General features: G+C 40.2%; 1 protein-coding gene across 4 annotated transcripts in view; it reads right to left on the bottom strand.

Moving 5' to 3' along the window:
• Window positions 1-22,073, bottom strand: part of EDRF1 (erythroid differentiation regulatory factor 1) — a 31,330-nt gene extending 9,257 nt beyond the window's left edge. For 3 of the 4 annotated variants that reach the window (XR_006345409.1, XM_043926188.1, XM_043926189.1), the window contains exons 1-18: window positions 21,833-22,073; window positions 20,163-20,371; window positions 18,157-18,223; window positions 17,397-17,522; window positions 16,206-16,330; window positions 15,809-15,965; window positions 12,731-12,832; window positions 12,338-12,459; window positions 11,519-11,630; window positions 9,662-9,809; window positions 9,464-9,572; window positions 9,047-9,158; window positions 7,553-7,813; window positions 5,232-5,303; window positions 4,691-4,841; window positions 2,871-3,059; window positions 2,418-2,618; window positions 773-991 (exon numbers count right to left, since the gene is read on the bottom strand). Coding sequence is in view for 3 of the 4 variants with exons in the window: in XM_043926188.1 (XP_043782123.1) it covers window positions 773-991; window positions 2,418-2,618; window positions 2,871-3,059; window positions 4,691-4,841; window positions 5,232-5,303; window positions 7,553-7,813; window positions 9,047-9,158; window positions 9,464-9,572; window positions 9,662-9,809; window positions 11,519-11,630; window positions 12,338-12,459; window positions 12,731-12,832; window positions 15,809-15,965; window positions 16,206-16,330; window positions 17,397-17,522; window positions 18,157-18,223; window positions 20,163-20,371; window positions 21,833-21,940 (2,590 nt within the window). In the remaining variant the exon portion in view is untranslated. The remainder of the gene's footprint in view (window positions 1-772; window positions 992-2,417; window positions 2,619-2,870; window positions 3,060-4,690; window positions 4,842-5,231; window positions 5,304-7,552; window positions 7,814-9,046; window positions 9,159-9,463; window positions 9,573-9,661; window positions 9,810-11,518; window positions 11,631-12,337; window positions 12,460-12,730; window positions 12,833-15,808; window positions 15,966-16,205; window positions 16,331-17,396; window positions 17,523-18,156; window positions 18,224-20,162; window positions 20,372-21,832) is intronic. The other variant, XM_043926190.1, reaches the window with a different exon arrangement.
• Window positions 22,074-22,275: the final 202 nt, after the last annotated feature.

Raw genomic sequence — 22,275 nt, 5'->3', positions numbered from 1 at the left:
CTCTACAATTTCACCCATTCTCATGGGTTCAACTACCACCCCAATGTGAATGGTTTCCAGCCTAAGCCTAGCTAACCCAAAGAGCTCTTGCTAACCCACACATTTCTGACTACTAAATCAGACCATTCACTCACATGTCCACTGGCCTCTCACACTCCACATGGGTCCAGAGGAATCCAACGCCCTCTGCCTGAATCACCGAAGACCACTCGTTGCTACTCCCAACACCCACTGACACCGCATCTCTGGCTCTTTCCTCCTGCCTACTCCGGTCAGGACATCCCACCTTTCCCACATCTGCCTGCTGACGCCCTACATGTCACGTGCAATCTGCCCAAACTAAACCTTCTTCCCACAAGCCTTTCAAAAACACACAACTCGAAGAAACGTCTCCTCTCCTCACTCCTCTACTGTACTGCATTGGAACTTACAGCATTTTTCAGAGACTTGTATTCCTATCTGGCTTCCCAACTCGGAGCACTATGTCTTAGCCGATTTTATATCAAGCACAAAGCCTACCACATGGCTGACAGTCCAACTCACTTCTGGAATGATCACGTGGAGGACAGAGGACACTGAAATGATAACTCCCAAGGGAAAATAATGTCTCTTCCTACTTTTATTTCTTGAGGATTTAATAATAAGAGATAAACAGTGCATCCCTTTATGACATTAAACCAAATGCCACAGTTCTTCACTTTAACTATGTAAAAATCAGCATGATTTACTAACAGGATAGGTGATAAAGAGAGGACTCCAAAAAGATACTCACCTAGTCTCTCACTCTGTAATGCAGCAGCCTGATTCATGTAAAAGACACCGATTTCATTTCTAATGTTTCCCATTCTCTTCAATACTTGTACATAGTGTTCTGGATTTTGACTTTTTAAGTCACTAAACTGCAAGATTTCATTAGCAGCCTCATAACATTTACAGCTAACTGAAAGTTGACTTTCTAAGTCTGTAGACAAATCAGTGGCCCATGCAAATCCTTGAAAGCAAAAGAGGAAACATTACCACAAGTCATATGAACCCTTCTTCCTTAGTATCTAAGTAATCTAATACTTTTAAGACAAAAGAACAAATAGATGCCATATAGTGTAAACATATTAAAATTCAATTAATATCACTAAAATTTTAAATTTCAGAAGTAAAGGTCTCTGAATTTATCTAAACAGCTGTATTTTCTTGAAACATTAACATCAGATTAAAAGAAGTATTTTCCTGCCTAAAAATATCAAACAATTCCCCACATCCACATTTTACCGGATGCACTGCTTACTGGTACAGACCTAAAGTTGTCCACTGACACAAAGTAAACAAATTTTTCTCTTTAATTACTGAAAACTATTCTTGAAATAAATTTCTGACTGCTACCAGAGGCTAGTTATGTACATTTCCTTCTCCAGAGGATCTTCCCGCCCCAGGGATCAAACCTGGGCCTCCTGCATTGCAAGCAGATTCTTTACCGATTTAGCTATGAGGGAAGCCCCATTATATTAGTAGTAAGTTTAAGTCACAGAAGAAGCTAACTGATAAGCTCTAAAGACTTAAACCTGCCATCTAGTGGAGACTGGAGTAAACTCAGGGGCTGGGCCCAAAATCTCAAGGGAAAAAAGGGCAGTACCCTGCTGCTAACTTTGAGGGAGCACATCACTCTTACAAAGAGGTACCTTAAGTGAAACTAACATGATGGGAGCTGCAAAAACAAACTACAGACTTTCTCACCGTTTAAAATAAAACGGTCATCTGAGAAATTCAGACAGGGAGGAAGGGAAAAAAGAGGGCCAGAAACCCCCAAGGAAATAATACATTTCCTCCCTCTGTGTACTCTCTAGATGTTAACAGTCCAGAACTTTTTGGGATGTGGGTATCAAGTGATATAAGCTCAAGAGCATAATAAACGATTGCATGATACGTTACAAAAGCACCTTACGTCTCATTTACTGCCCTAATCACAGGTGCTTATATCTACTGGATAGAGCTAAGAGAAGGAATACTGCTGCTGTGGGCTAAATTCTCCCATCACCCAGGTTTAAAATCTGACAACTCCAAAAACAGACAGCTGTGAACCACATTTAAAATATAATGACCTTTATATCTCAGCCCCCAGGAACCATTCAGAAGGTAACACATTCATTTTTACCCACAGCTAATTCCTTTTCAAAAGAAAATCATGGGTTGGTCAGTTGACGAATGGGTTATTACAGAAAGACAAGTGTAAATGGTCAATATGATCGTCTCCAGAGATTATTTTTAGTTAGTTCCGGTTGTATAATGAGTAATTACAAAATACTTCAAACCATTTTATACACAAATACACAGGATTGAGTTCCATGTTAACATTAAGAAATGATGAAACACTGACATTTCTGGCACTTCTCAGAACCAGAGTACAAGTCCCCTCCCCCGCATACCCTGACAACTGGACTCCCTGTGGAGGCTGTGCAGAATCTCCTGGTCCTCTTTCGTTTGGTAATTAAACTCTTCAAGGTGTGCCGCCCTGTTGTTTGCATTCTGGGCCAGCATTAGCTGGATATCACCGCAGAGTGTCAAATATTGAGAAAGAAACAGCAGCACTTCAGAAAGCATATTGGTGCAGAGGCAGCAGTAAGTATCTATGTGGGAAGAGCAGGAAGGAGAAAAAACGCAGCACATTAAAAAGGAAGGAGCACAGTGAAACTTAAGGTCTTTCACGTGTTTCATAATGAAGGGCTGTTACACCAGAGTGGAAAATATTAGGAAACACGTAAGGTTAGAAAAAAATTTTTACATTAAAATGTCACTGAGTAAAATTTCACTGTGATTCAGATGTCTTCTCTGATCTCTCCTCCCAATGCTATTAAACATATTCATCTGCAGTGACTTACCGTGGCTCTGCAAAGCTAATTTAATGTATCGTAATGCCCTTCCGTATTTCTGAAGACTCATGGCAGCATCAGACAAGACGTAGTAGGCCTTCGATGACTTGAGAATCAGCTGGAGCTTCATTTTATGTTGCCAAGAACCAGGGATCATTCCAGATTGACTGGAATAATTACCCTTCTGAAGGGACCCCACTACGAAATGAGGGGGAAAAGACGCACATTTTATTTGAATATAAGTCTCACTGTACAAAAAAAATTGTTTCTTGATATAACCAGGCTTCAGTACAATTAACAGCTACAACAAAACTGGTAAATACTATACTACTTAAAGTATTAATAGAACAGCAGTGTTTCAATACTCTTGAGATCTCCAAAGCCCTGCTTCCATGCAGCTGTCAACTCTGTCACTCTCTTTGGGGGTCACTGACATCACTGGGTTCATGACTGACATCTACTTCCCTTCTCTAGACTATGGGTCAACCTGCCCCAAAGTTCACCCTCCTAAAGTGCAGCTTTAATCACAGTAGAACTCCTGTTCTAAACATTAAAATGGTTCCTCACCACTTATTATGTCATGCTCAGCATCTCCCAGGTTCAAGACTTCTCGTTTTTTGATCAGCTCTGTTTGAGTCTTTCAAACTACAAATGAAAATTATTTAAGTCTCTTTCATGGTTTTATTTGTGCCTGTATTTCTTTTTCCTCTGCTACTGTATGCATTTTCGATGTGTGAGGCATTGTCAGAGAACCAAAGTTGAAGATGAAATTTTGCTCACAAGCGTATTTGTGTATGTATGTAAAACCATTAAGCACAGCTGAGGATGAATAAGGCAGGCTTCAAGAAGTGCTTACAGGACAAAGTGGTGAGGGAACCAAGGAACTGTGACTCAGACAGAGGTGGTGAACACAGAAGCCTTGAACAAGAGCAGGATATTCAACAGTTGAGAGGGGGAGGAAGGAACAGACAGAAAAGGCATTTCAGAAAAGACAACACCGTGAAAAAAGTAGAGAGACAGGGGTCTCAATGCTGGTGTGTACAAGCTCAGGCCGGCACACAGGAGGCAAAACACTAATGCTGGGGAAGTGAGTCCTGCCACGCCCCAATTATGCTCATGAAGAGAAAATGCTTCAGAAAGCTCGGTACTGTTTTAAACATACGGGCTTTGAAATACAATTTAAGATTAAAATGAGAAACTCAGCAGGTTTACTGTGAAGCCCACATGTTCCCCATGAAGTGACATCCTTGAGCAGATCCACGCTTTGTAAGTACACGTGCAGCTTATTCAAGCGCTGTGAGGGACAGGCCGCCCCTGCTCCGGCAGCGCTGGTCATCACATGCACCGCTCTGAGCACACTGCCTGCACTAACGCACCCAATCCGTACAGCACCCCTTTAAAGGAGGCACCGCTTTTGTCTCTACTTTGGGAGAGAAAACAAGGCTCAAACAACCTGCTGCAGTGAAGCTGAGACCTGAAGCTGTGTGGTTTGGCTCCCAAGTCCTTGTGTTTAAGCCCTTGACTGCTCCTACTGAAGCAGGGCCTTCTCAGGAGAAGCCTAAGGGCTGAGGGCATTAGTTCCTCATAGTGGGTGACAGGAGGCGGCAGGTTCCTTACGCTCTTGTTAGAAATACCTACCAAGAATCGAAATCACCCTGCTTTATTTTACACTCTGAATGAAAGAGTATCTTCCCCTACTTTCCATTCATATGTACCCTTTATCTGAATTTCTTTCAGTGAAGGCCTTAATTGACCCAAGTCTGCTGCTGATAAAGGCCCAGTACATTATTCCATTGAAATGGCCTTATTTGCACTTCAATTCAACTTACTTTTGTCCAAAAACAAGGCCATCTGCTTCTCTAGGCCCTCAGGACCCCCTCTTGTGGATTCATCCTCATATTTTAATGGGATTGGGGTGTTGGGGTCAGCGGCAGGGAGGTCACTTTCTTTTTTGATGCTGCTGTCCACAGACTTTAAACCCTTTAAAAAAAGGAGAAATGTTTACTATACATGTCACTGAACATCAACTGGAAATGAAATATAACGCAGTATCTGGACAACCAGATACACTTAGGAGAATTTATATTTTGAAAACAGACTTTAAAAACTCCATTTGGCCTGAAAGTTAGGAAAAACTAATTTTCAATTCATGCTTTAAGGGGGAAAGAAATCACAGGAGAACGTCACTCAGAACAATGTTTGGCTGATTCGCTTTGCTGTGCAGCAGAAACTAGCACGCTGTACAGCAACTACACTCCCAATAAAGATTTATTTAAAAGAAAGATGGACATTTAGACACCAATACATAAGTGCCACGTGCACACCAAGCACAAGCTTTACTGAAACAGTGAAGTCTAAATGGAGACTTACCTCCAGAACATAGCTCAGCACAAGTCTACAGCGCTCTTCTGTGTCATGACAAACCGGAAACGCACAACTGGGCTTCAGAAACAAACATTAAAAATTACTAACATGCTGCCAATACAACAAATTCCATCTCCCAGGAATTACTAAAATTCTGCAAATCAATAATTCTTGAAATTTTCTGTGTATTCACCTTAGTGAGGTATCTGTTTCAAGGTTAGTGTATTGTTTCAATTACACATTAATCTTGTTTTACTTGCAGAGTAAATGGATATAAGCATCAACAAAAATCTTGTTTAAAAAGATCTTCCAGTATATGTCGCTTTAAGTACTTAAAATTTAAAAAAATAATTCTATTACAACAAAAAAAGCAAGCAAGAAATGTTTTAAATAAATCTATGCCTAACCCGATGGGTCAGCTCACTCCCAACGAGCCCTAGTACTTGCTAACACACAGTTCACAATATCATCAGTTTAGCAATAAGTTAACCAGTATTGCCCACGGTTCTCATGTATAATGTATACACTTAATTAGGAGCAGAGCCAGTTAATAACCTCTGCCTACTAAGTGATATGATGTGTAAGCAGTTCTGCGAGGCATTCTACTTGGTGAATCTTACAGGCTGGAATTACCGCTCTCATTATTCAGAGAAGTAAACACAGATGTTAGGTGCTGTGTTCAAGCTCACAGTGAGCGAGTGCTGAGTCCAGGGCTCTGGAGCCACACTGTCTGTACTTGAGAAAGTACTGAGATACAGCAGAGCTAACACAAAAGACATGTTTATATGAATGCTATTTCTGAGTGCTTTCAATATTGATAGAAAGTGCTCTGCTAAAAAAAAAAAATCTGTAAACACACCACTCACCAAATTTAACTGCATTCTGTTGACGAAGCACTTTCCCAACTAAGGTACCTTTTACAACCAATGATTTTGTTTACAGTAAGCAACATTTTTTTACTGTACTGGGAATTGCTCAAGCTGCCAAGTGCACTAAAATTCAGGTGGACAGTTAATGACTTTTTCCTGTGGTCATTTAGTCAAATATTTACTGAACACCAATTATGTGTTGTGGGCTTCCTAGGTGGTGCAATGGTGGTGACTCCGCCTGCCAATGCAGGAGATGCAGATCCTCTGGAGGAGGAAATGGCAACCCACTCCAATATTCTTGCCTGAAAAATCCCAGGGACAGAGGGGTCGCAGTCCATGGGGTTGCAAAGGGGTCGCAGTCCATGGGGTTGCAAAGAGTGAGACATGACTGAGCAACTGGGCACACGTGCACATTATGGGTTGTTGCCATGGAGACACGGGACAGCCCATACCTCCGGGGAGCCTACATTTCAGGCATGGGACACAGACACCCGAGGGTTTCCAGTACAGACTACCAGCCCCGTGAAGGAGAAAAAAACAGCATGGTTCATCTAAAGCAGTCAGGGAAGGTCTCCTAGAGGAGGGGACATTTCAATCAACTTAGAAAAGGCCAGTCACAGAAAGGTCTGGGGAAAGGGTAAGCTCTGAGCACAAGCGACAGTGATGCACAGGCCCTCGGGTGGGCATGACTCTGAATGTGAGAGACAGAGAAAAAGGGAGTGGGGCTGAGGTAAACGAGAGGAGAGAAGAAGAGGAGGTCAGAAGGACAGGCAATGTTTCGGAATGACAGAGAGATCCTCTAAAACCCTGGACATAAATTTCCATCTGAAAGTTAACATCAGAGCTTAAAGTAAGAGATTATCTATAAATAGGACTGGAAAGTAGTAATAATTCAGAAAAATGAAACACTGTCTAGAAAAAGATGGATGGTATGACAGTCAATGCAATCAACACCAACAGAAACCTAAAGGGCAGGACTGGGCCGTGACCAGTCAGGGACATGTCCAATCCAGCTGACATGGCCACAGTCACTGAAAGGCACCGCCCTATAACACAGGGACAAGTGCAGGTCTCTCCACACGTGGATCAACAAGCCGCCCATCCGCTCTGAGTCTACGTTCACCAAGCAACACGTACTGTCTCCCAGCAACACAGCAACTGGGAAGGGGTACCCTGGTGAGGAGAGAGGGCCGCACACTGGTCACTGGAAAGAAAAATCTCCCACGTGAAAATTAACATGCTAATGTGTCGTTTACACATCTGCCCACCGTCAGTTTGCATGTGGGTCAGTGATCCTGGGACAATTATAAAACTGATTTTCAGATTTCATAGAGCTAATCAGACCCTATATCATGAAGGATTAGTTGAAGTAATGCCATCTTTTGAGAGGCTAACTGTACTCAATTAATGGTTGTTTTTCCATTGATGAAATTTTAATACAAATGTCAACATGCTTACTCTGATTTGATGAATGGATTTGTATTTTTCTGGAACCGACAACTCTCCAACAGACTTAATTATCGCTACTGCTTTGTTATCATCTGATGGGTCAGAACCGGTGCTGTAGGATCCGTTTTCATCACTGTCTGGCATCTCCTCCTCCTCTTCACTGTAACTTTCATCAGAATTCTCATTTAATGGAGATTCTGAACTTTCTTCTTTTTTAGGTTCATCCAATTGAAAAAGTTCTGAAAGCATGTAATTGGCTGAAGCAATAATCTTACAAATAGAAAAGAATATATTAGTAACTCACCAAAACTGAGCATTCTAAAACGAAATGAACTTTACTACTGTACTAACAAATCTGAGGAGATCTACAGACAGGCATACACACAAGAAACATTCCTAAGTACCAATGCTCTGTACTCTGTAAAATCCTCATGGACTGATATGTTTATTTCCTGAAACTATCCATTCCCAACCTTCTCTCTTAAGAAAAAATTACAACTGTATTTCACTGGAGACAAGTTTTCACATGTAAAGTGTCACAACTAAAATATTAGCAAGCTATCACTCCATATCAACCAAGAAACTAGAATAGTAAATTACAGTTCTGGGGGAAAAACCTCCATGAGCTTAATGAGCAAAAAGTCCAGAAATTTCTGGTTACCCTTAAAATTAGCATTTACATATCAGCATTATTCTACTCTATGAAGTAATTCTTTATCACAGACATGCAACAGGCCTTAACACTATTTTCTAACTTACTAATCACCACCTTAATCTGCAATTAGATATTTAAGCCAAAAAGTGTTCTGCCACTTTTCTTTGAAAGCAGTTTCTCTTGGTTTGGTCTCCAGGAAAATCTTTTTCTCCAAACTGAATAAGGTGACAATTAAAATTAACTCCAATCTTTAAAAAAATCATAATGCTATGTATCTTTTCTGACTTAAACAGGATACAACAACTAGCCTTACACTGAGACATACAATTATCAAATTCAGACCACTGAGGTTTGTAATAAGGGTGATGTAAAACCACGGGGGGCAAGACTGAGGTTTCTCAAGAGATGCTTTTATATACTGAGGTACAGAATGTGGACCTTATTTATACTGACATTCATGTAAATGGGTCTTTCAAGACAGACTATAAAATGGTTTTCCACCTTCTAACAATGAAAATACAAAGGAAAAATGGCACTACTTTGTTAAAATTATCCAAGTTCTAAATTTATAGAACAAAATCTGGCAAAATCAATTTTAATATATTTGATTCGATAAACAAAATATTTCAATATGTAACGTGTACACATGTGCACACACAGACTCTTCAAATTCAGTGTGTGTTTTCCATTTAAAGCACATCTCAGTTCAGATTAGGCACAACGTGTGGTAACTGGTTAGCAAACCAGATCGGGCAGTTACGGACTATGCATTAGGTGGCTTTAATGTCTGGGCAACCATTCTCTATCAGAATGCCAGAATTCTTTTAGAGGGCGTGTATTAATCTTACTTGAGGATGTCTGCTTTTGTCCAGCAATTTAACACAATTCAGAAGCAGGGTTCGAACGGTCCCGTAGTGTTTCTTATTTTGATTCTTCTTCATCATCATGTTGCAAGCAACCCTAAAAGGAGTTTATATCAGCTTTACTGCCCATTCATCATTTTCTCAAGACTCAAGTCTAGGCATGCTCTTCTTTCCTTCCAGCAGAATAAGGGCCATAAGAAACAACAAAACATTGCGTTTTACACCCCTGCTCTTTTCCCTTTCCCTATTTATCTTACAACAGTATATAGATGTATATACATACACATTTTTTAAACTATGAAAATCTAAAAGGTATTTAAAACCTTGGCATAGATAGTGAGGCCATACACTTAAAACTTTAAATAAGGCTGCTTCTTCATCTTAACTTCTCAAAGCACTCACTTATATAAAAGAATAGCCACTGGCATTGTGAATGGATTTTGGTATTTGTCTTCAGTTTCTTCACAAAGAGTAGTGAGATCATAGAGCTTCACTATATCACTGCCACTGGCTGGGAAGAAAACAAAACAAAAAACCAAATAAACCTCATTTTACAGTTGCCACTCAAATCAATGATTATTCAGTCAAACATTAGCTTACCTTTAAACAGCCAATAGGTATGTCCTTCCTTGGTACAATTAGATTTCAAAAATGATAAAATATTTTGTGCAATGTCTTTTATGACTTTAGTAGAAAAATTAGAGTTTTCCAAATTGGGAATTTCTTCTGTCTTTATCATTTCATACTTCTATAAAACAGAGAAAAGACAGTTTGAGAAAAGCTGCACAGCAACACTTCTCTTATTAAAAAGAGACCAAATATATAAATCGTGCAGTTAGAGACCTACGCAGCATGAGAGTTTAAGGCATTGGTTTTCGGTCTTTCTTCTGCTCTGATACTCTGAAGGAATCTGACCCCTCCTTGCCAGCAATGTGGTGGTTTACCACAGGAATAATTCTTAAGGGAGAGTCATCACCAAACTTTGAACCACAGACTTAGGCACATCTCATTTCTGTCCCAACAGAATAAGTTGCACTGTACACTTTCTTCCATTCTACCCTCACGGTTTTCAACTGGGAAGGTGATAGATAAATCAAGGTAGACTTCACCCAGTAAGCTTTCTCAAAATACGTTATTTTTTACTTTTTCTTTCCCCAGACACCAGAGACACCTGGGCAGCATCTCCAGAGCACGCTACTTTCCCTTGGCGCTCTGGACTACTTCTTTACAGACTTCACCCAGTAAGCTTTCTCAAAATACGTTATTTTTGACTTTTTCTTTCCCCAGACACCAGAGACACCTGGGCAGCATCTCCAGAGCACACTACTTTCCCTTGGCGCTCTGGACTACTTCTTTACAGACTTCACCCAGTAAGCTTTCTCAAAATACATTATTTTTGACTTTTTCTTTCCCCAGACACCAGAGACACCTGGGCAGTATCTCCAGAGCACGCTACTTTCCCTTGGCGCTCTGGACTACTTCTTTACAGACTTCACCCAGTAAGCTTTCTCAAAATACGTTATTTTTGACTTTTTCTTTCCCCAGACACCAGAGACACCTGGGCAGCATCTCCAGAGCACGCTACTTTCCCTTGGCGCTCTGGACTACTTCTTTACAGAAATGGAGCGCCGGGGGTGGGGGTGGGGGGTGTGTGTTCGTGGAGGAAGCAGGAGAGAGTAAAGGCCGCACGGCTATTACCATCACAATAAGTGCTCCTCATTTTTTTTCTAGCTTGTCTTCTGCTCACACTTCCCTAAATGCCTCTGAGCATATTTTCTGAAGTACTCTAAGACTAGAAACTGCAATTCAATCGGAAAACAGACCAGATGCAAACAGAAGCGATCACACCCTTCTCTGATCATCCAGACTCTCATGCGTACACTTCTAACCCTTCACCCGCCGTTCCCTCTTTTCCTCTTATTTCCCATTAGATTACATCATTCTGAGTAGTGACCAATCTTATTGCTTTCCAAATTCCAACATTTCTGATGGGGACAAAGTCCCTCATAAATAGAAAACGCTCTATAATGATTTGCTATACAAGCTATCTACTTTATGCAGTTACTGCTGGGGCCTTTCCTCAACATTCTGCATTAAGTATTCATATCTGTTTACTGAATAACAGTATACAATACTGAATAAACACCTTCACTGTTCAGACACTTTGAAGTAATTACTATAGGTACTTGCCTTAAAATTATATTCTCCAGCTACAAATGTAGATTTTAGTATATTTATGACCTGCTCACAAATTACCTATAAATTAAACTCCTGTAACATCTAGAATTCTGACAGCACCAGCTCAAATGTAATAGCACTCTAATTTCAGTTTAGTCATAGTTATCTTCCTTGCCAAAATACACCTTACTCAAGGGTGTTAAAAACTTTAGTGAGGTACTTTCTGCCCCAATCTGTAGTTGAGAGATTATTTCAAAAGTCACGTTGTATCAGGCTTACCTGTACAATTCCATTTACATGAAAACACATGACAAGCTCTGGCACGTTGCATATCAAGTTGTCCAACCAATAGTCAATTCCAGTTAGCACATTAATTGGCTTGTTGTTATCCCTAAAAACACATTTCTGGTGTTATTGATTAATGAAGATGTTCCATTACAAATCATCTGAGACTTACTTCCCTCATTAGAATATTTTAATCTGTTCTTCCTAGTTGGAGAGTACCATTTATGCTTCTCTTCTGATGAGACATGCATACGCAGCTCATGGGGTATGTTGTACTTAACATCTTCCCATAAGCTTTGCGTGGACTCTTAATGGGTGTCCATAAGAGCTTTCAGAAGCAAAAGGAGGAACTATGACAAAGATGGCCGGTAGCCTACTGCACGCTCCTCACACAACCTGAGGTGAAGACTGACCAGCATACATCACAGTGTTCAAGTCAGAATTCACACAGAATAGATGATGTGAACACACACAGCTGGAACATTAAAAAATGCTTACACGTAGTTAACAGGAGGCTGGCAAACCACCTTTTCAACTGGTTATATAAACTATACTATATTCTCACAAGTTGTAGATTCAGACCTAAGACTCATTCAGTACAGCAGGTCTCTGACTCCACTACTGAGGACTAGAATGAAAAGCCAGCCATAGGGTTTTCGCACTTGCTGAAACACTCCTCTGTACTGCGGCCATTTCAACTGGTGGAGGAAGGAGGGAAGTGAAAAAAAAAAAACTAGAAAAAGGACAGGATGCCAAAATAAGCAGGTGAAAGCAAACTGGAACACGATTCTAAAGGAATATAAGTCTAGTTACCTGAGACGTAAGCTGACTGCTGGATATCGGCCACCTCCAAAGATAGGCATGTTGGAGCCAACTAACATGTGGATGTCTTCAAACGTCCATAAAATATTCCGAACAAAATCATTTTTAAGACCCTTTGATTTGAAATAAAATAGAGAGATTATACAATAAACAGGGGATCTATAATCTCCCCCCATGATCCACAAAAGACTAGAAGAAGGAAAAGACAAAGGAGAAAAGATAAATGAAGCCACAGAGCTAGAAGATCAGAGAGATGTTTAGAAAGAGATTTTTAGGATCAAGCGGATATTTTTTTCCCTATGAATTCCAATTTAAGACTAGCTCTTAGATGACAAAGTAGACTGGGGATGTGGTGTCTCGACTTGGACCCCACGGAGAGCATACCTGACTGTTCTCCCCGTCATTGAATAAAGGAGTCAGGTTTTGTTCTTTAGGCGCTGAGGCCACATGCCCCACTATGTATGAGGGTTCAAGAGGCTCACTTCCCTGTGAAAAGTGCAAGGACAGGAGTGATTCTGCTGTCATAACTTCTTACAAATGGCCTACTGTTAAAGAGTATCACCTACACATCAAGGCATACCGCTCAAACCTGCTCTTGTAAATTACAGCTGATACGAATCATTACTTCTCACGGGGTGCATACTTCAGTTCCTAATTATCAGTCACTATAATAAGCTAAACACATTCAGATCTTACTCAAATCAAGACTAAAGATATATTTTAAGCTTTCCAAGCTTCTTCTCTCTTTTTTTGGGGTGAACTGCAACAGCACTACTCTTTCAAAGCCTATTCCATCCCTACTGGATTAAAAATTTCCTAAGAAACCTCAGCCATATTTTTGTGACACTGGTCATCGGAGCAGTCCTCAGTTTCACACATTCTAATGTGTTTTTCACAGAAGTCTAGTCTTTGGGGTACTTGGTGAAAAATTCCCAGAGTCAGATCTGAAAAACACTGTTTACAAGGATTTGCTTTTGGAGAGTAACAATGTTTATTACCATAAAATGTTCCCGAGAGATCCTACACTGGAAAAACCTACATGATCTCTATATAATCCATTACTCCCAAATTTATTTATCTTGTAACACTTTTTATTCTTATTACAGATTATTTTTATTATTCTTTTAATTATTCTTAACTGTGGAATATATTTTGGAAAACACATAGAAAGAGGAACCTTTGACATAGTAAATGCAGTCCACTGATTTTCCAACCATTAGGGTAGCTGCCATTAAAAACCATTAAGAAACATTAAATCAAGACGAGAAAGCATATGTGTGTGTACACGTGAGCACCTAGGTGTGTTGCTTATTCCTATTTGTGTGCTAATAAGCTTAGCACCAGTTCTCAAAGAAAGTAGGTATGAAGTAAGTAGTGGGAGATCTCCAGTGCTTTTGCATGTCTTCTTTGCAAAGGTCCTTAAAGAACTTCAAACATCTACTGTATTGTTTATTGATACAGACAAGTTATCGACCTATGGATCAATTCCCAAAATTATATTTGCCAGGTATTGCTTTAGTGGGATTTATAGGTTTCTAGGTTATAATGTTCTTAATAAAAGTTTGGCTCCAAGGCCAGACCAGAGAACTATTTAAACTCTTTTTTGCTTAACACGGGCCTCAAACTTGCCAATTTAGCCTTGGGAGCAAGAATTCATGAAGTGAAGTTTAGAGATTTACATATGTCACAGAAAGTATTCTGTAAAAGATTATCCGTAAGCAGGGTACTCTGCTTAGGGATATGCCATTGCCCAGACAACCTGACTGCTCATAAGGCCCTTCTAAGTGTGTGGAATATACAGACACAGTGGAGTACTGCTGTGAGAACAGGCCTCTCATCAGAAGGACCAGGGTTTAAACTTCACCAGCTGTGTGACCACAGACAAACATCTACTTTTTATGAGCTTTATTTACTTATATGTAAAACAATACCATCAACATAATACATATGCAGCTAAAAGGATGAAAAATACACACACCATACATGGCATAAAGTATGTGGCATAAGAAGCATTAAATAGATTCCAGGTCACTTCTTCCACAGGCAAGTCTATAGATTCTCAAAAGCCTCCAAAGTTTTTCAAAGTAACCTTTAAAGGACAGAATGATAAGGCTGATACAGGGGAGAAGGGCAGCAGGAGACTAGAATTTTCATTATGTGGTCTTTTTATAATGTGTGCGTTTTGAAGTCAAGGAATACTAAATAATTTTTTAAAAACTCCTTCAGTAAAGTATAATCACATATTGTTACTGTTGGCCAGTCGCTAAGTCATGTCTAATTCTTTGCAAGCCCACGGACTATAGCTCACCAGACTCCTCAGTCCTCCACTGTCTCCCAGAGTTTGCTCAAATTCATGTCCATTGAGTCGGTGAAGCTGTCTAACCATATAATCAAATACAGAAAAGTACATAAACTATACAGAATACAGTATAATTACTAATTAGAAAACAAATTATCCATGTAACCACCACCCAAGTCATGACATAGGACCCTGCCAGCACCCAGCACCCATGTCCCTTCTCATTTCAATGTTAATAACTTCCCCACCTCCTGGGTTATCACTACGTGGACTTGCATGCTAATTACTCCCTTACTCTTCCTTACAGTTTTCCCAACTCTGGAAAAAAATTAAGTTCACTACACAGTTCAATGAGGCATATCTATCTGAAAACCTACTAAACTAAAATCAGGTTAAAGGTGTTTTGTCTCCTATGACCTTATAATTCGCGAGGATAGAAACAATCTAATAATGAATGTTCAGTGTGTTCAGTGTGTGAGAGCACACAGTCAGAGGAGAAATGCAATTTACCAAGTTACCTCAAGCTTGTCGATTTTCCTAAAAACCAACATGCACAACTTACATCTATGGAGTCACTTGACAGACACAATAAGGACAAAAACAAATGAACGGTAAGAAGAAACCAAGGATGTAAGAGGTAAAAGGGGTCACAGACCATCCTCTCTTCCTGTCTGAAAGCTTTGTAACACTAATGTAGGTTAAGTCTTAGCAACGCCACTGAGAAAATGTGCAGAGCTATTTCAGGCCTAACAAATCCGACGGAAAGTTAAGGTAGAAGGCGAGTATTTCAATTATAAACACGCCTGTGAGTCTCAATATCTGAAAGGCACTTAATATTTTCACAGTTTAAATACACCATATCTCCTTATGACTACAAGGAGATAAATCAGTATTGATAAACATATTAATAAGCTATTTTAAATGTGATAAAACTTTAAAAAATATCTTTGAATTATTTCTTGAAAAAAAATCTGATCTAGCCATTCATAATAACCCTTGTAAATTCCATACTGAAAAACTAAAACAAGGACTTTTTGTACCTGTGAAGACATAAATTACTAGAATATTTTTTATTCCTATTTGTCTCTATTTTTTATTGCTAGGATAATTGGCTTTGTCTCCTTAAATGATTTTGCTGAATTAGCATCTAAACAGTGTCTAACCTGACTGGAAGCACTGGGGTCTTCAGAGACTGAAGAAGGCATTTCAAAGGGGGCGGGCCACGAAGCTCCATCTGAATCATTGGTCTGATCAGAACTGGACGACTCCTGCTGTTCTGTGGCAGATGGGACAGGCTGAGCAGCTCCATCGCCATTGATACTGGCCAAATCAGAAGCAAAAAAACCCCACATTGTTACTTAAGTTAACTTTATGTAACAGCCCACCAGTTTTAAAAAACTAGATACTATAACCAAGCATAAATCTCATTTAAAAAAGGAATATAGGACAAATGTCAACAATAACAATAGCCAAACTTAAATTACTTTTACTGGCTTCAAATTTTTATATCAGAATTTCATTTTTTTCTCTTCAGATAAAAATAAACAAATAGCTAAGTACCTGTAATACAAAAACTTTGAAAGAATAGCCTTCTGATACCAGTGTTCTTTGCTTTTTTTCTTCCTCTGCCACTTCTGATCAATAAGTCTTTGATAAAACTCTTTTAACCATGTCCAATCACCAGTCTGGTAACATAAGAAATTGATAATTAGTGCCTGGGATAAGTCCCACTATGCAGAAAGCATTAAAATTATCTGTGTGTTTATAAGCTGCAAGGAAGCAGGACTGTGATTCTCAGGACCTTGCCCAGTGGCTAACACAGTCCAGACTGAACTGAACTGTGATCTTTACAAATAGAAAAACATTTACTATAAATGTCAGTTTAAATCACTGTAAATTCTTTCCTTTATCAAAGCATTGCAAGAATATTCTTTAAGAGTAGCCTATGGGAGTGAGTGGCAAGACCATGAGCTATTTGCAATCAAGGACTGTTTATAACAACAAGGTAAATACAGAAATGTAGAGTCAGCTTTCAGAAGCTGCAGCATTATTATATTTTACAAAATAATGGTGACTTCCCTTGTAGTTTAGTTAGTAAAGAATCCACCTGCAATGCAGGAGACCCAGGTTCGATTCCTGGGTTGGGAAGATCCCCTGGAGAAGGAAATGGCAACCCACTCCAGTATTCTTGCCTGGGAAATCCCATGGACAGAGGACCTGGCAGGTTACAGTCCATGGGGTCACAAGAGTCAGACACGACTTAGCGACTAAACCACCACCACAAAAAACTGGTGGAGGAGAATAGTCATTTACCACACACAGTTTGAGAAGCTCTGCTTAAAGAGAACCAATTAATTCTAATATAACTATATATTCAGAGGAATAATTTTTAAAATATTTTTCACATTTCCTGGCAGCCATGTTTCATGACAATCTCTTTAATACAGACATGAAAGGATTTTTCAAAAATTTAACCAGTCCCTTAAACTTCATATTTTTCATAACTTTCTTCACTTCACCCTTTTCCTTATAAGAATTCTGGCTACTAGTATCAATAAAATAAGTTTCTCTACTGTTCTCTTTTCTACCTTTTTCTTTATTAAAGCTTTTTAATCTTCAGTTAAACTTTTCATTTCTTGGTTGAAGCACTCAACCACGTTTTCACTTTGTCCTTTCTTTGAAACAAAATCACATTTCTAGTGCCCATAAGTTGTTAAAACAGTGCTTTTCTTGTTATTTCTCAAGAATTACCTGAGATGATCTCATAAAGAGTTCCTGGATATCTAGCTCATCTAACAAGAGAGTCCTTCCTATGCGGTGCACGGCCATGCTCACATGTGATTTGCTGTAGGGAATCTTCAGAAGCTTTTTTATGTTCTTAAAAAATACAAAAGGAAAAACAGTTTAGAAACACTTTTGCGGTATGATCTGGAATCTTTCAAATTTAACTCCACTCAGTTATAAAGCATAATAAACCTTATTTCCTTACGTTCATACAAACTGTACCTTAAGGAGCTACCTACAAACACGTGGAAGACAGAGCTTCAAACCAGAATCACCTACACTTTACCAGTCTCCCTGTGTTAATGTAAATAACAAGGATTTACTTTTACATGATGGAATTTCATAAAATATATACAGGTCACACTGCTGCACTGACCCAAGCTTTTAGCTTCTCAGAAAAAACAGGCCAACTAAGCATCAATAGATTTTACTACAAGTATCGTATCTAATTCTCAACCAGCAACATTACATAACCCAACACTGTAACTGCTTCCTCAAAACTGCCATCATTAAAACACAGCCATCAATACCACTGCCAGTATTTTGTGAGTTGCCCCCTCCTCTTTGAGGAATGATGCAGTGAACAGTGTTACTTTAATAAAAAAGGTGCTCAATAATCAGAATGTTGTAGCTTATTTCATCAATAATTTTTCCAGACTGCAGAATACAGCAGGCTATAAATCCCCAGCACGAACATCCCAATTATAGTCGCAAAGAGGACACTTACTTCAGAGTCAGAGACAACATCCACATCGTTTCCCACTGAATCAATAAAGTCGTATGCCATCCCAAAACTAACGGAGAAAACAAAGGTCACAAAAATCAAGTTCATGGTGGGGCAGGTGTTGTTACAATAGAATACTATATTTCAGCACTTCTTAGATACACATTTTCCACACTCTAACATCTCTGAAAACAGTATGCCTATCACCATTACAGTTGGCTAGTTTTTCCTTCTTAGTGGTACATAAAATAATGGGGTCACTTAACAGATACAGAAAACAAGACTTGTGGTTGCCATGGGGGAGTGCAGTTGCAGAGGGACAGATTGAAGTTTAGGATTAACAAACACAAACTATTATATACAGGATGGATAAACAACAAGGTCCTACTGTATAGCACAAGGGACTATATTCAATACTCTGTGATAAACCATAATGGAAAAGAATATGAAAAAGAATATATATATGTATATATACATATAACTGAGTCACTGCTGTACTCCAGAAACCAACACATTATAAGACAACCATACTTGTAAAAATTTTGCTAAAACAAATAAAAATAAGGACAACTTAAAATCAATGGCATCTTAAATTTGATACAAGACAGAAATACAATAATAATAGCAGCAATAATAGAAAATATTTAGAATAAAAACAATTACAATCATTTGTATTTTTGTAGTCATACAATCTAAAAAAATATGTAACAGAAAACAGTTTGGGTTATTCTTTTTAGATGGGGAGACAAGAAAAACAACAGAAACATTCGTAAGGATTTTAGTCTCTGGGATCATGTTCCCAGTGATATACACTTGTACCGTTTTAAAAAATGTATGAGAAAAAAAATGCACACAACACCAATTCAACCAGAAGGAGAAGAAATAGCTCACTGAGCACCACCAAACTTGTGCCAGGTACCACGTGAGGCACATCTATAATCTGCAAGTATGGAAAGCAGCTGCTGTCACCGTTTTTCATTGAGGAGGTGGCAGAGTCAGAGCACTTATTTAGGACTGCCTCACTTCAAAGTGTGCTGATGACTTACCACGTGGGCTAGGCAAGCTCTTAACCTTTCCAAGCCTCACTCTTCTGCAGGAAAGTTAACAGCACCCAACTCAAAAGGTTGACAGAATGAAACGAGATAAGCACATAAAGTACTCAGCAGTGTCTGTACACTGTCAATATAATCATCAGCCAAAATCACTTTATAACATTTAATTCTGCTTTATTAAGCCATTTTTCTAAAAGAAGACATGTGAACTATTTGCAATTTTTTTCTACTAGTATAAATAATGCTACATACAAGCAACATTTTGCAAACATAACTTCTACCTCCTGAGGCATTAGGGTAATTTCCAAATCACTGGCACGTAAGGCATTATCCATTTATTGCTCCTGCTGTATGTTATGTGGAAATACTTTAGGTTCAATCACTGAGAGGGAAAAAGGGAACCCCCCCACATTAAAAGGTCAACAAGAATATGGACATCAGTACATTCTTCTCTGTAAGACCCAGGCCTCTCTCTCAACCTTAAACACCACCAGCAGAATTTCCAGCAAGTGTCAAAGTCAAGGATATATATCTAAACATGCTGTGTTTTTACATCACTGTTGTTTCAGACCAGACAATCCACCACCATTGAATGAAAAATTCCACAGGACAGGTTAGGCAGTTTTAAGGATTTTCCCCCCGAGACTCGATATTCACATAATCAAAAGGTATGAAAATTGGCTAAAATGAAAATAGCTAATTGAATTTTAGTCGTCAAAATTCATCTTTGTTAATAACATGATGCAGAGTTGAAAGAAGCATATGTAATTGATATCTTCATATTTTAACAGAATCCTATTATTGTGAAAAAGCACAATGAAAGTCAAATATAATCTTTTTCTAAAGCAAAGTCTTGGCATGTTGATGAGCATTACAAATTATACTGAAAAGCAAGTCTTAAGAGTTTTAAGGTGGAAGGTTGAGGAACAGGTCAAAATGCCATTAATTAATATTTACCTGGAAAATGGCTTGCTTTTCCTACTATTGCCAAGAATGGTAGTTCCTGCCGGTCCTAGCTTGGCACTCTCTCGTAACCAGTTGGCAGGTGGGAGTTTCAAGTCTGTTTTCTCTTCGAGGCGTGCAAATGCTGTCCGAGGAGGGGCAGAAGAGTATTTCACCACAGCTCGGCTTTTCACTTCATTGCCTCCGAGAAATAAAGCTGATCCCTGATTAACATGTTAAATGAAACTTTAATGTACATTACTAGGAATAAAAAAATTAAAATCCCATCTTAATAATAATAATAAAAAAAACCCTATCACATCAGGCTTCCAAGAATATGCTACATGTTACTAGCAGCAGTTGATAAATGGGAGCATAAATTTGTACAATTTACATAGCTCCTTTTCACATAATTTCAAAGAAAAAAGGTAAGTCAAGGAGTATCATGGTTATGGTTATTAGCCAGGAAACAAGCCAATCAAACTGTCTTTTAAAACATTCATCAGGACAGAAGCAGAAACCAGGGAGTAAACAGTACCACAGTAACTAAACGCAAAATGTAATAAAACCTCTGTTCAATATTAAACATGTATTTTAATTTCAATAGCATGCATCACTTAGGAAGTGGCTTGTGGTAATATCCGGGCGTTCTTCATTGTTAAGTGTTTAGTAGTTGATCGGTCAGTCTATTACACAAATACCCTGAATGTCTAACTTCACAGCAAGGCAAGTCACTGGGGGATCCGCACAGATTTCACCCGCACACCCCCAAGAAGGCTCGGGGTCTGAGTTAACTCTTCCAACCTTCTCGCACACAGACCCTTTTCAGCAAGGCAAACAGTTTGCACCCTTCAAATATTAGCTTAGTCCCATCTCAATGAGCACGCTCTCTGTTCCCCTCCAGCTCTGCAAGGCTGGGTCAGTTTTGGAGCCACCTGTGGTGTTGGAAACTCTCAAGAGTCCCTTGGGGCTGGAAATCAGTTCTGAATATTCATTGAAAGGACTGATGCTGAAGCTGAAACTCCAATACTCTGGCCACCTGATGAGAAGAACTGACTCATTGGAAAAGACCCTGATGCTGGGAAAGAATGAAGGTGGGAGGAGAAGGGGACAACTGAGGATGAGATGGTTGGATGACATCACCAACTCCATGGACATGTGTTTGAGCAAACTCGGGAGTTGGTGCTAGACAGGGAGGCCTGGCCTGCTGCAGTCCATGGGGTCGCAAAGAGTCAGACAAGACTGAGCGACTACACTGAACTGATTCCTACCAGCGCTCCCCGAGAGAAGGTATCGTGTCAAACTCACCTGTGGGGTACCATGGACTGGGAAGCCAGGGTCACTTTTGACACGCACGACTTGCATGGTAAATATGTGTGTCCACAGGCACACGGATTTTGTTTCCTCAGGGGGCTCGTTGGGATGACTTGCATGGTAAATACCTGAGTACCTGTCCACAGGCACACGGACTTTCTTTCCTCAGGGGGCCCGTCGGGATGACTTGCATGGTAAATACCTGAGAACCTGTCCACAGGCAGACGGACTTTCTTTCCTCAGGGGACCCGTCGGGGAGCCGTGAAGAAGGCTCCACCAGCCGCCGGGCACCATGACATCCCTCCCAGGCCGAGGCGATCCGCCGCCCCCCCGCGGGAGCCCTGCTGGTCCCGCCCCCACGGAGGACTCACCTGTGCTGAAGGTTCCTCAGATTCCCCTTGGGACAGGAGGCTGAGCCCTTCCCGAGCAGCGGCCCCGGCCGGCGGAGCCTCGGCCCCGGCCTCCTTAGAGTCCGCCATCACCTCGTTCCAGGGGAGGCCAGGCGAAGCTCGACCCGAGGAGCCGAGACGGATGCCCGGGGCCCAGGGGCGCCGCCGGAGACAGCTGAGCGAGCGCTAGCGAGGCCCCGCACTTCCGGCCTCTGACAGGAAGAACGAGCGCGGACGCGTTCAAATCTCGCGAGCTTTGTGCCAGAGGCCCGGCCCCGCCTTCCCCGGTGGCGGCCACCTTCGCGAAGGCGGTAGAGATGGGGGCGGGAACTGTAGTGCGCCTGCGTCTGTCAGAGGCTCTCGGAAACTACGTCTCGCGGTAATCTGACTCCCAGGCTCCACCCCTTGCACGCCGGTCCTCTTTG

This window comes from Cervus elaphus, chromosome 15, assembly GCF_910594005.1.
Source record: "Cervus elaphus chromosome 15, mCerEla1.1, whole genome shotgun sequence".
NCBI classification, from domain to species: Eukaryota; Metazoa; Chordata; class Mammalia; order Artiodactyla; family Cervidae; genus Cervus; species Cervus elaphus.
The sequence above is the reverse complement of the archived record's forward strand: the minus strand, read 5'-3'. Positions and strand labels throughout refer to the sequence as shown.